General features: G+C 41.3%; 1 protein-coding gene across 1 annotated transcript; it reads right to left on the bottom strand.

Annotated features, from left to right (window-relative positions):
• Positions 1-421: 421 nt before the first annotated feature.
• On the bottom strand, positions 422-13,434 carry LOC311495724 (anoctamin-9). The gene is made up of 24 exons (XM_084555285.1): positions 13,036-13,434; positions 12,317-12,403; positions 12,078-12,200; positions 11,824-11,960; positions 11,537-11,586; positions 11,403-11,461; positions 10,525-10,604; positions 9,376-9,510; positions 9,199-9,292; positions 9,057-9,117; positions 7,650-7,732; positions 7,435-7,539; positions 6,895-7,059; positions 6,777-6,813; positions 4,227-4,338; positions 4,031-4,088; positions 3,846-3,943; positions 3,555-3,745; positions 3,314-3,466; positions 3,069-3,216; positions 2,857-2,973; positions 2,577-2,670; positions 2,220-2,332; positions 422-1,008 (listed from the first exon to the last, which is right to left on the bottom strand). Exons 1-24 carry the CDS (start codon positions 13,054-13,056, stop codon positions 975-977), a joined length of 2,355 nt encoding a protein of 784 aa, XP_084411411.1. The 5' UTR covers positions 13,057-13,434; the 3' UTR covers positions 422-974.

Raw genomic sequence — 13,434 nt, 5'->3', positions numbered from 1 at the left:
TTTTCTGTTTGTGGCACGCTGATAATGTTACAGCTGTACGCATTTTATAACTGAAGTCATAACAAAGAGGTTTTAATCGTCAGCTCTTATCAATGGTTACGACTTATAAGAAGCATTAGTAGACTAGTTATTGCAAAATGCCTTTTCTTTATTGTCAGGAAGTCATCCATGATTCAGAAGTTTTATTGAAATATTTTTGTGTCTAAAAGTTACAATTTAAAGATATCTGAACATGTGGCCTTAAAGAGCCACCATATGTAACTTTGATGTAATTTCACAAAATAAAAATATATATTAAAATCTCCAAAATCCCCAAAACAGCAGGGGAAGAGGACACGACATCAGGGTACTCAGTAAAATCTACAAACCAAAACACACTGCTGATGTACCTAGTAATGTAATAACATGACAAAAACTGAAACACGTTTCATGAGGAGAAAAGTTTCCTCATTTATTCAACAATATAAAATATTAAAATGCAAAACATTCTTGTCCGATCACATTCTGTCTTCAATAAAGCAACAATCATCACAGCACTTTTTCTTTTACAATATAAGGCAAAGTAGTAACACAATTAGCACTCTATTTGCAGTTTAAGTATAAATTATCTTTAGGCTTTCGATAAAACACTCACATATGGCTCACAAATATAGAGACCCAACAGCAAGCTTTAAGTGCATTCTTAATGTAGAATAGAAATAATCTCATGAAAGATGTGGTCAGTAATATCAGTTATTGTACACTTGTTTAGTCCAAGAAAAAACGGTTTCTCCTCCAAGTCCATTTTACGGATGAGAATCCAGATAGCCAGCACTTTTCTCTTGACTGCAAACAATGAAAGGGAACCACAGCTCTATCTGAACGCTTTCAGACAGATGATTAATAGCCTTTAAGTTGACTCAGCGCTGTGAGTCTGGACACTTTAATGCACAAGGCAACATTGGGTTCAGGTTCTCAGGGTAAAATGTGTCCCGTTAAGGTGACCAAGAGTTGTCGCGCTCAAATGACCTGCAAGAAATAATAACATTTGTAGTCATGACTCATCGAATAAACATTTCACATGTGGTCTGTCACATGCAAATGCTTATAACGTGGGGCCTTGTGAAAAAATAAAAACGTAAAGACGTAGTAAAGACGTGCAGTGAAACCAAAACTAAACAGACATTTCTTACATTACACAATTTGATTTGCCTAATACTGGTGAGACTAACTAGAGCTGACTAACTAGAACTGAACTGTTGCTGTAATTATCTTTAGATGTGATTGTCCTGCTTTAACGAGACATGATTATCTGTGAATCCAAAAGCTGCTCGAATGCAATGAAGGTTATCAGGATTTAGCTCAGATAGATTTTTCAGAGAGTAAAGCAAGAAAGGTATTTGTGCTAAACAGTCATACACAGCAGTCAAAAGCTAAATATAAAGAAGCTTTTCTATGTCTTTGTCTTGGGGTTACTTTAAAAGGCAGGAAAACCTTTGTCTTTAATGTGGTAAAACTGGCAATAAGGGCAAAGTTTAACTTTAAAAAAGAATGAAATGCTGCCTCCTGTTTTTATGCCTCCTCCAACCAAGCTTCATTTTGTCCAGACCAGAAGGACTTGAATAAAAGTGTTTTTGCAGAACATTATGTTATCGCGCCGAAGTTGACCTTTGACCTCTTAGATATAAAACGTCATCACTTCATTCTTTTACCACGGTAGATGTTTGTGTGAGATTTTGTCGTGGCCAGAAGCGTGTTTTGAGAGGTCAGCGGCCCTTTGATCACGAAAATCTAATCACTTCATCCCTGAGTCCAATTCTTTTTAATCTGAAAGAAATACCTGAAGTGGTTTCTGAAATATTCACAACTCACAGTCACTAGTGGATATAGTAGATTCACTAAATCCATCCCTTCTTCTGTGAGTCTAAGTGAACGGTACATTAGTAGTAATTACATCAAGACAAGATGTCACATTTAAAGGAATGGGGTGGACGTATGTATGTAGAATGCAGGATGCCTGATGCATAAAATGAAACAAGTCAAGTAGTTCATGTTGAACTCAGGATAAACTGATGCAGCTTCTAAAGTTGAGCTGCATTTAGTGTTTCACTGTCCACCCAGTAAGATCAGGCATGAACCGACACCTTTTGGAACAAGTGCATTTACTTATTTTAGCATGTGATTTAATTGCATAACAGCACGTAGCTGCCAAGTCTAATCACATGTAATTTCAGACTCACCTGAGCTCTTCTTTTAGTCTCTCGCGTTTATCAAAGAGATTGTCATTCTTCACTTGCATGGGAGCGCTTGGCACAAACCAGGCTGCAACGAATTTACATATGACGACGACGTGCTGCAAGCAGAGAGGCAATGTTAGGAATGTAATCTGTTCTTCTATCTCTGAAAATATATAGACCGGTTCCATTTTCACATGCGGCTTTTGTTACAGCTCAGCACATAACTCTCATAACCCCCACGGGCTGAGTTTCAGAATAGACAAAGGTGAGGTTTTGGAGTTGTGTTGTATGCTTTAAATACTGCTCAAAGACGTGTGTAAATGTGGGATCTTTATTTGTCAAATTATAAAAAAGGCTTACCTCGAAGAGGATGACAAATGCAAAGCGCACCGCTAAAATGAGCCAGAACTGTGGGGTCAAACTATAGTCCTCACTGCTCCGGTAGTCTTTATAGCTGGGAAGAGGAAAAGACCAGAAACCTGAGGTTAAGCAGTCCTAACTGGTTTGCTACGAGTGCACTACTACCAGTGTAATAACAGATAATTGTAATGTACCGCAATCAGTAATTACACTTGGTTAGCACTTAAGATTGTTGTAATGTTGCAGTCATTCAAATTAGATGACAGATTATAGATCAAACCTGCACTGAGTGGCAATTAAACCACTGGGAGTTGTCATCTGGTAAGTTGTAAACGTGATGTTACTGGTATCCATTTGTGCGATGGAGAGAGTGTTGTTGATGTAGCCAGCCATGCAGCTAGAACATGAGACAATTTTATTTAAAGGGACTGCTGAACAGAGTGAGACAAAAATAAATAGATAAACCATTTCCATAGGAATGCACATCCTCACTCAATATTCGTCGCTGTGCCGTTAGCACATGGACCATAGCGATAGCGGTACACCAGTCGAGGGATGAAGTCCGAGGACACGCCGATGACCAGGCCATTTGCAATGACAGCTAAGACACCGATGGCCTCCAAAATGTCTGTCCACACGCCTGAGGAGAAGCAACAAGCCATGTGAAGGGTAAAAATGCAAACAGGACCAAACAGAGTCATAGTGCCATGATAAAGGTTAACCACAGCAACCCTCACCGATATCATTGGTCTTCTTGGGAACCATTCTGCGCTCCAGTGTGACCATTTTAATGGCATCCAAGCGTATCTCGATGATATTATTAATGAGGGCCAACAGAGGAGCAAGAGGAAACGCTGCCACAAATATGGTGGTAAAGCTGAACTGGATCACTGAGGACAGAGTTAGGACAATATTAAATGACAAAAGGAATAGAAATTTTGTTTAGCGCCGACGTTGCTGTTAAATTATTGTACATACCCATCTCAAGAAACTCATTGAACAGGCTGAAAGAGTTGACATCATTGAGCTGGTAGTTGCTGTGCCAGTTGCGAAGCTTGCAAATTTCACACAGTTCCGATTTGGCCTCTGATTCATCCTTCAGATAGCAGTGGGCACATTTCCTCTCTAGCTTCTTGCTTCTTCCCCTCTTCAGAAACCTGCAGAGCCACCTGATGAAAACAACACACAGCTTGAATCTGCCTTGACCGAAGGATGAATAAATGGACTATACACATGCAGTCTATAATCACAAAACTAATTTCTCCTTACGGGCCAGTGAACTCAAAGACGTTGCTGATGGTTTGTTTTAGAACCATAATGATGGCCATTTGGATGAACAGGTCCGTGAGGCATCCGCTAGGGTGACACTGCACAAAACAGAATGATGTTCAGTGAGATAGTTCATATCAACAAATGTAGGTGAAAAAGTGGAATACAGCTCCATGTTTGCTCACTTCCTCAAGCCTCCATTTCCCAGCAATTCGTACATAGTCACCAGGATGGCCATTTATCCTGTCGGGTACGTTACACAAACAAACAATTATTGATCGGACAAACCTCGGCTTCAGGCAAATTAATCAAGACAGGACAGCAGCGTTGATGATTTTGAATAATAAGTATTTTGCATCAGACGTTTCCACAAATACTTACCTGCCAAGAAAAAAGGCCACATAGAAGAGCGAGGAGAAATAGGTGAAGAACTGGAAGGTGAACATCTTGACTGTGAAACTCTTCTCTGTGGCAGCAAATGACCTCGTTTTCTCTGATAAAGACGAGAGTGTATTTCAGTATGAATTCACATAAATGGACTGGACAACTTCCCACCCTTGAGGAAAGTCATCTTACATATACACTGATCAGGCATACCATTATGACCACCTCTCTAATAATATTGTGTAGGTCTCCCTTGTGCCTCCAAATCAGTTGTGACTCATCAGAGAATGGACATGGGCCTTCTCAGGGTGACCTGTGGTGTCTGGCAACAGAATGTTGTTAGTGGGGGCCTCTGGGTCCTGCGGGTTGAGGGGAGGGGGTCTCTGTGGATCATCCCACAGATAGTTAGATCAGTTGGGATCTAGTGAATTTGGAGGCCAGGTCAGCACCTTGTGCTGTTCTTCATGTTTTTTGAGTAGTTTCTAAACTGTTTTTGTGTGTGTGTGTCTGTGTAAGGCTGCTGACATCAAGGAGTGTCATTGCTATGGTGTGGGGGTGCCTAGTCTGGTCTAGGTGGGTGGTACATGTCTAATAACATCCATATGAATGCCAGGTCCAAAAGTTTCCCAGCAGAACACTGAATGTTCACATGATGGTTAATGTTATTCACTTCTCCTGTCAGTGGTCATAATGTTATACATGATGAGTGTATTTTCTAACTTTTCTTGATTATATTATTATCTGTTCTAATTTATCTGAAATTCCCCATATTTTGTCCACATAACTGATACAGTATGAAATAGCAGTTTAGTACGTTACTAATGGGTCCCACGCATCCCAGCAAAAGGTGATAAAGTACGCATGAGGGATTGTGTCTACATGGAAGTGAACACTTACTCCCCATATTTTCATGGTGATTCCTCTTTTGCATTAATCTTCGACCTCTCTCTCACTATGCCTGAATATCTTCTAAAATCCGTCATCCGGGTCATGCTCGTCTAAGCTCTAAAGTAGAAGGTAAATGGATTTCTTGAAGACATTTCAACCAGCAACACTCTGGTTCACCCTAAGGATAAAACACCCACACACAAAAAAAATTGCACATGCTGTCCAGTGCACTGACCTATAGAGTATATAGAGGAGACTAAATAACCAATCCACACAGCATGGTACAAGGTGGGCCAGCTCCTTAGGTAGCAGTCCACTTGCATTCAAAGGATAATGGACATCCAATGTAAAACATCTCTGTTAAACTGGAATCACCATCAGGGGGTGGGGGACTTACAGCACCACCTATCAACCAAAATGCAGTCCTGCCATCTCTCCCCAGGCCATCATTCACACCTTGACTTATGTGAGCAACTGGCTGATAAAGAACCTTTAGAAATGTAAGTAACCACCCACATATGGCCTTTAATAAAAACCTGGAAATCCCCAACGGGCAGTTTGAAGTGATGAAACCTCTAGGATGAAAAGTGAAACATCTTCAAGAACCAAAACGTAGTCTGGAGGGCGTCCACCTGGAATAGTTTCCATCCTGTCACACGTCAGTTGCCCTGCTCTGAATATCACCTGACTTATCACGTACGTTTACAACTGCTCATTTACAACTTCTTGTAAGTCCCAGTTCCAATGTTCACCCGAAGCCCTGAACCCTGTTGTCTGCACATGAACTTGGTGATTGTACAGTATTGTTAAGACGTAACATTCATTCATTCATTCATTCATTCATTCATTCATCTTCTGTACCCGCTTATTCCTGTTAAGGGTCACGGGGGTCTGCTGGAGCCTATCCCAGCTGTCATCAGGCGAGAGGCAGGGGTACACCCTGGACAGGTCGCCAGTCCATCGCAGGGCTAACACAGAGACACAGACAACCATTCACACTCATACTCACACCAACGGCCAATTTAGAATCACCAAGTAACCTAATGAGGATGTATCCGGAGTACCCGGAGAGAACCCACGCAGACACAGGGAGAACATGCAAACTCCACACAGAAAACCGGTGACCTTCTCGCTGTGAGGCATCAGTGCTAACCACCTCGCCACTGTGCTGCCCTAAGGCGTAACAATGTATGCCTGAGCAAATTTGTTAGCGGCGGAGCTTTTCTGAGTATTTGATTCTGGCGTTTCCTTGTCATCGGCCTAGTTGTTGGTTTGTGGGTTATTTTGCCAAGAATGTTCTGATTTCCAGAAAGTGTGCAGAAGTGGCTCAAAAAAAAAAACAGCCAATTTCGCAAAGAGTCATTGCGAACTTCCAAACAGTTTGTATCTGCAAAGCTGGTTTTAGGCCAATTCAAAGACAGATTTCAGTCTCTCTTGACTGTGACATTACATTTCTGCACTGACCTGTTATCTGTCTGCTATCGTTGTCTGTCTGACTTACTTACTTCCTGTCTGATCACCTGCTACAGCCTTCCTCAGTTTATTTGCCTGATTTGTCTGTTACTTCCTCACTCATTACTCATTCCAACCCACCTGGATTGATCCCCTTGCTAAAACATATGAAACCAAAAGTAACAAGAGCAGATACATTAAACGTACCTAGTCCACAGAGCTTCATGGCAACAATCCTGTTGACCTGCAAAGAAAAATATAAGATCACAGTGACAGAGAATATCACTGACAGGACAAAGAGAAACACTTTCAGAGATCTGTGTACCCGTGTCATGACGGTGATGATGATGTAATGGAGGACAGCTCCCAGCATCATTGATCCGTGGTTGGAGAGGCTACTCAGGAACTCCCATGATTCCTTGGCCAAAATCCCTGCTATGATCACCCTGAAGACAACCAAGGCATGTGTCAAGCCAATGATGACCAGTATCTGTGGAAACACAATAACATTAATTTGTTAAATCCTTCTTTTATGAGCACTTAATTCTAAACTTCAGCTGCCTGCCTTCTTACTTTAACCCGATAATATACGAGCTCTTTGACCAGTTAACACTCACCAGCCCAAATATAGGCTGGGTGATTATCAGTGCCTCAGCAAAAACAGCAAAAATAGTGTCTTTTTTCTTTTTTGGTCTCTATTATCTGTAACATCTGTACTAAATCTGTGTGCTGACTCACTATGTGCAGCACACAGTTGTCTCCATAAAATCCATAAAACAAAATTATTCAGTTATTCATTTGTTTTTATAATGTTACGGGGTCGAACACATTCAGGTGAAAAGCGGATAAATGACAGGTTTCCTACCATAGCTGTGACACAGATCAAAACCAGAGTGCTGCTCAGATAGGAGTGCGTAAACTGTTTTGGCTGACAGTTGGCGTCGTTCAGAATTTCCAGGATCAGTTCCTCCTGTAATAGAATTTAAAGTCAAATAAAAACCCACACAAATAGCAATGAAATCCTATAAACACTATCTGTGTATGACTAAAGTGGGACGTGATGTGGAAAACTGCTCGTACCTCATCCTCACACCAATCAGATACCTTCCATTCGCACACATAGGAAGCCCGGTGTCTCTTCCAGAATGCCAAAAACAGTGTTGCTGTAAAAAAATAAAATAAAAAAGAAATTCATGCAAAGTGATAAAGTCTTTTCTGTGGGCAAATATGGGCAAACAGTATCTAAATATTTTTAAGACCAGAATAGTGAGCATCAGACGACATTTACAACTTTTAGGACAGGGGTCTTCAACATTTTCCAGGCCAAGGACCTCCAAACTGATGGAGAGATGAAGCAGGGACCGCCTTCTTATGTATATCTGTATTTAAAGACATTTAAACTTATGGAAAAAATTGCATAAGTTTAAATGTCTAAAAAAAAATGTCTAACCAACCAAAACTTCCGCGACCCCCCTGCAGTACCTCCGCGGCCCCTAGTTGAAGACCTCTGTTTTAGAATATTTTACGTTTTCACCCATTCTGATTTTATCTTTCGCTGAAAGTATGAACATGTTGACATATTTTTCATTTTAGGTTAAATAAAAGCATTTACTTTAATCCAGCCTATACTCAGACTGTAAAGAACAGAGGTCACAGCATTGAAACAACTTGAACTCAAAGCCACACTGACATCGAGGTTTGTTTTTTTGGGAAGTAAGACAAGTTTGACAATTTTTTTTTTTGAACACTTTCCTTAAATTTGACTGTCAGCAGAAGACTGTCTTACTCAATGTACCATGTAGGGGTAATTCCATGTAACTAGGTTCTGTCCTCCAATCAAAATGTTCCACTTCTCTGTGACTGAAGCTTTCTCTTTCTCTTCGTCACCCCTCCCGGTCACACTTCCTCCTATATTCTCAAGCATTTACTTACTTGGAAGTGCTTCTCCTAGTGAACTATTCTTATCTGTGGTGATTAACTTTGCTCAAGTAAATTATCGTTGCTTTGATCCCTATTTTCAGTGAACAGTAAGAGTTTGATTTGAGAAAAGGTTTGATAACAGATTGTAAACATTTAGACATCCACAAAAACACAGCGGCACGAAAAGAAGAAAAGCTGAATACGGCAGTAAAAAATGCATTTATGTGTTCTTATAGATGGTTTCTTGACCACCCCCACAGACAGATGGCACAGGCTGATTAAGATGTGAGTAGCCAGGAGGAGTAGGTTCTTTCAGTGATGTGGCATCTCCTTGGCAGTGTACATCTCAGTAATAATAAAAATTGGCAGTTCAGATCAAATAAATCCGAGGCAGATAAAGGACTCGTTCACATGAGGTGTCCTGCGTAGCCAAAAATGTTTAGGAAAATAAAGTATTGGAGAAGAGCTTTCAGTGAATAAATGATTGGATTTAATGGCTGTGAAGTATGACTTGGATAAATGATGAATCTTAAATATCAACCTGAACACTCAAAACTGAAAACTCACCCCACACTGCCATGAACATCGCAAAGAGAACCGTGCCATTGTTGTCAAACAGCAGGCTCACCTGCAGACAGAAAAAGACCAGCAGTGAGCGCTGAGCAGACAATTTGACCAACGAGATTTAACAGCAAACTCATGAACGTACCTTGGCGTACGTGCAGGTGTCTGAGAGCAGCCACACTTTACAGCCCTTGTCACAAAGCGGACACATGATTGTGTCGGCCTCACAAACCTCTTTTCTACAAGACAGAAGGTTTAGCTATAACAGAGAAAATGCTTCATAATGACCCAAGAACTGACAGGAATTGGTGGAAAAACCTACATGAGTGGTGAGGTGCCGAAGTAGCTCAGGCCGTAGAGGAAGACGATGGTCCCTATGAGAGCTGGAGGGATGAGGAGGTACGTGTACCAGCCCAACCACAGAAAGTACAAGGCCACCTTCTCCCCAAAGTAGTTCCTGACGTGAGAACACAAAAAACACACACATGGTAAGGAGACAATATCGACATTCAGTGCAAGGGTTATGCATTTGTCATTTTCCATATAAAGATTACTGGAACATGTAGCACAGTATATGCACAGTTGTTAACACTGCACATACACGTGTGATATTTCATACTGATTTTAATTACCATCGTCAAGGTATATGCTTGCTTTTTGAGAACTGTGTGGATTTGTCTGATCATGCTGTTCAACGCATGGCCCTAGCATATAGTACCGTATAAGCAGATGATTTTAGTCCAGAGTGAAATATTTTTAAGCCTAGACTGTTTTATGTGAAATCTTTGCACTTCTTTGATGAATGCTACTGATGTTGAGGATGATCCCATCCCTCCGGCCTCCCTTGGTAAATTGTTCCCACCCGCATGTTAACCTTGTCACTGTGACTATGTGAGCGTGCATTCAGCTGAAAGCGTTGCCGTGCAGCCAAGCCTCACTTAGCTGTAGAGATCTAGCAGTAAATGGCTGCAGACTTGAGATGGACTCCTGTTTTATAAGCATGGGTTCTGGCCTGGTGGTATTTAGAATAATTACACTGCTGAGAGCAACAGCTACCGGACTAATATCTTGTCACAGTAGTCCGATAATTGGCCAAATGTTTGAATGCTTGAAAAACGGTTGGACTGTGTCTCTAATACCACTCTGACAAGACTGAAACATATCCAGTAAATGTATAAAACGACGTGACGTAAACACCACTTCTGCTCTTTTCACTTGAAGGATGATGCATGTTTGCACTGTGCTCTCAGTACAGTGCCTGTGAATACAGGAACAAAGACCACTCTACTCTCCTCCACCCTCTGACCTGCGTTAAGTACTGCACATCGTCCTAAACAATGCATCCACACAATGCCTGCATCATGTTAGTGGCATATTTGTGGCTGTCTTGATGCCAAAACAATAAAGCTGCCATAACCGCAACTGTACAAAAAGCAGGATAATGAATAGGCTGTTGTGTTGCAGTCCAAACCTGACAGCAGTTATGGGTTGCCCTTGGAGACAGGCTGTCCATCGTGCCCAGCTCTCCTTCAGCTCTTTCTGCCTCTTTTTCTGAAAGCAGAAGCATGCAAAATCAAAGGAAACTGTCAACATGAAGAAGAGCATTGCACCAACTGGTTCAAACAGCATGCAGTTACACTCAGAACAGAAGCTTACAGTGTAAATATACAATCCAACTGCCTTTTTTAACCAATTGTGATTGCTGGTTTATACAATTAAGAACATCAAAAATCAATGCTCAATCATATCATAATTACACGGTTAAAAATCCATTTACATTCAAAGATTCAGGGCACTCAATTCAGCGTACAAGTGCTTGCACATAAAGCAGAAGAGCAAATATGTACATGCAACACGCTGTGTTCACATATGTATCAGAGTATGTTCACACACATGGCCACTGGCTCTCAGCACGGGAAGCGCTGGATGACTCACTGCATTAATATGACGACACCATAGCTACAAACAAACACATGCTTTTTGCGACACCAATATATCGCTTGGGGAGACAACGGCCCGGTTTCGCTTTGTAACTGTAGAAAAAGAAACACTTAGGCAGCCATGTGAAAAGCAAAGATAATAGAAGTGTCACTATTTTTAGTGTCAGAGTGTGTGGATCACTGCATTGAGAAAACAAAGGCAGATACTGATTTATCTGCTCACTCACATCAGGAATGTTGGTTTCTGACTCATACAAGGACTACTTCTGCCTTTAATTCAAACTATTTCTGAAGCAAAAGCCGACAAGACCCTTTGGTGCAAAGCTCCCGTGTGCACCCAATAAGGTGACAATATCCCACCTGAAATAGCTTGAGATAAGAGTTTAAAAAGTATTTTAAAGAATTTTACCTCATGTAAACAAAATCGCGCCTCGAACACCTTCGTCTTCATGAGTTCCCGCAGATCCTCTGTGATAAAGAGGGGCAATGTGAAAAACGTGTCGTCCAGTTAAAAGAGGAAAATTGTAAATAATTCTTTCTCACCTCCTGACTGGATAGGGGTGTGATTTAAGATAAAGTGAACGATCCTTATCCTGAAACACAGACATGTATTACGTGTGAATCTGATCTCGCAGCAAATGCCAATGAAAACATCATTAAACCTGTTATTTGTTTTATTAATCTTTTGCTTGGCGATCATTCATACCAGCGCACCGACTCAGATTAAGTTATTTGTAATGATAAAACCCCGTCCTGCGCGCAGGAACACGCAGGAATGCTTCAAATAGCGTCAGTGGAATGCCAGAAATAGCTGCAGTTGCGTAGTTTACCTGGTACTTAGAGGCACAATGTTCTGGTCGGAGCTCCAGTTACAGGCATCAGAAACTTTCAGGAGATACCTGTACTTCTCAAATATTTCCTTGGGCGCTTGAATCCCATAGAAGACGAGATCGTCGTCTCTTATTCTCTAACAGGGATTAATAAAGGCGAATGAATGAACTGTGTCAACTGAAGCAGCACAATGAACTGACAGGGGTCATCTATAAAAACAAGAAGTATGTCTTGTTTATTGTTAAAAACTTACTGTAACTTTGAAGTTCTTTTGTTTCAGCTCTTCAATGAATTGAACTTGCTTCTTGTAAACCTCTTTCTCCTGGTCGTCAATTGTTTTGGCAACCAGGACATAGTCATATGACAGTGGAGTGTGCTGTGTGACAAAAATGACATGTCTCAGTGAAACTTTTAGAAATGACTGATAACCTGGGAATTAAAATGACATTTAATCTGCACAGTCTTAAAGTGGGGCAAATTAAATGATTTTACCACAGGAGGAAGGGACGTCTGTTCATTTCCATTCTCTCTTCCATTTTCTTTCACCACGCCGATGAATTCCAGCAGCTCAATACTGGGCTTAATCACAAAATCATGACAAAAGTTACGCGTCACCTATATATTTTATGTATATCACAAATAAATGATTGGTTAGAGAGGTGAATGATAATGATAACAGGTCATTTGGTGTCACCAGCCATCTGATAAGACATAATAAGCTTGTGAATATCAGTAGAAAGGTCATTGTCTACAAAAGAATCCTGTCTAACTATAACCTGGAGGTGTGTCAGTGAAACCGGTGATGATCCTGACTCACACCAGAGGACTCTCTATGCAGAGGGTTCATTTAACCTGATTGCACTGCTTGGCGTGCCAATATGCTCTTCCATGCCTCTCACTAAGAGTCTACACACTGCTACATGTAGTCCACGCCTTGAAACACAACCTGTGGAAATAACCCTTTCAAAGCTATCGCAGATGAAAAGACTTCACACCTTGATTTGTAAATCAGTGTACATCGATGTGTTTTGTGTAACACTGGAAGGAGTGCTCGTTATACCACTGAGTCTGACAAGTGCAGGATTGGCAATCATGATAAACAGCAGGCGCTTGGTAACACAGCAAAAGCTCTGAAAGTGGGAGCTGGCCTGAGAGCAGCTCGATTATGGATCGATATAAATCTCAGCAGTAGCATGAATCTGATCCCCTACCTGCCTCCTGTGGGTGGGCATGATGAGCCTGTGCCGAATGCAGCGGCGGCTTCCCGGATTGTAATGAAAGCGTCGGTCACCATTCACTGATCACAAAATCTTCCAGCGACACAATGATCCAAATGGCATGAGGACTCTTCAACAACAGGCAGTAGACAACTTCCGGATTTCCTTAAGGCACAAATGTGGTGTTGTTCTACAAGCAAAGGAATGAAGAAGCGACTCTACCTGTTGCTGTTGATGTCACAACATTTATCTTTACAGCCTCCGCCTCTGATCTCTGCCCAGGCAGTCCAACTGTACGGTAAAAGAAGAAGAAGAAAAAAAAAACCCCCACAGAAACACGGAGTCCAGTGTACGGCACAAAAGCCACAAAGAGAGTCTCTCGATTTGACTTGG

The sequence above is a fragment of the Chelon labrosus genome, assembly GCF_963514085.1.
Source record: "Chelon labrosus genome assembly, chromosome: 11".
In the NCBI taxonomy this organism is placed as follows: Eukaryota; Metazoa; Chordata; class Actinopteri; order Mugiliformes; family Mugilidae; genus Chelon; species Chelon labrosus.
This window is presented reverse-complemented; position numbering and strand designations above follow the sequence as displayed.

What these genes read in the sequence shown, in the direction of transcription:
- LOC311495724 (XM_084555285.1), bottom strand. Translation starts at nt 13,056, where the DNA reads ATGCCCACCCACAGGAGGCAG. An exon ending in AGACGTCCCTTCCTCCTGTG is followed by an intron (nt 12,201 to 12,316) that starts GTAAAATCATTT and finishes TTTGTCACACAG; the next exon opens with CACACTCCACTGTCATATGA. An exon ending in GTCTTTGAGTTCACTGGCCC is followed by an intron (nt 3,746 to 3,845) that starts GTAAGGAGAAAT and finishes TGTTTTCATCAG; the next exon opens with GTGGCTCTGCAGGTTTCTGA.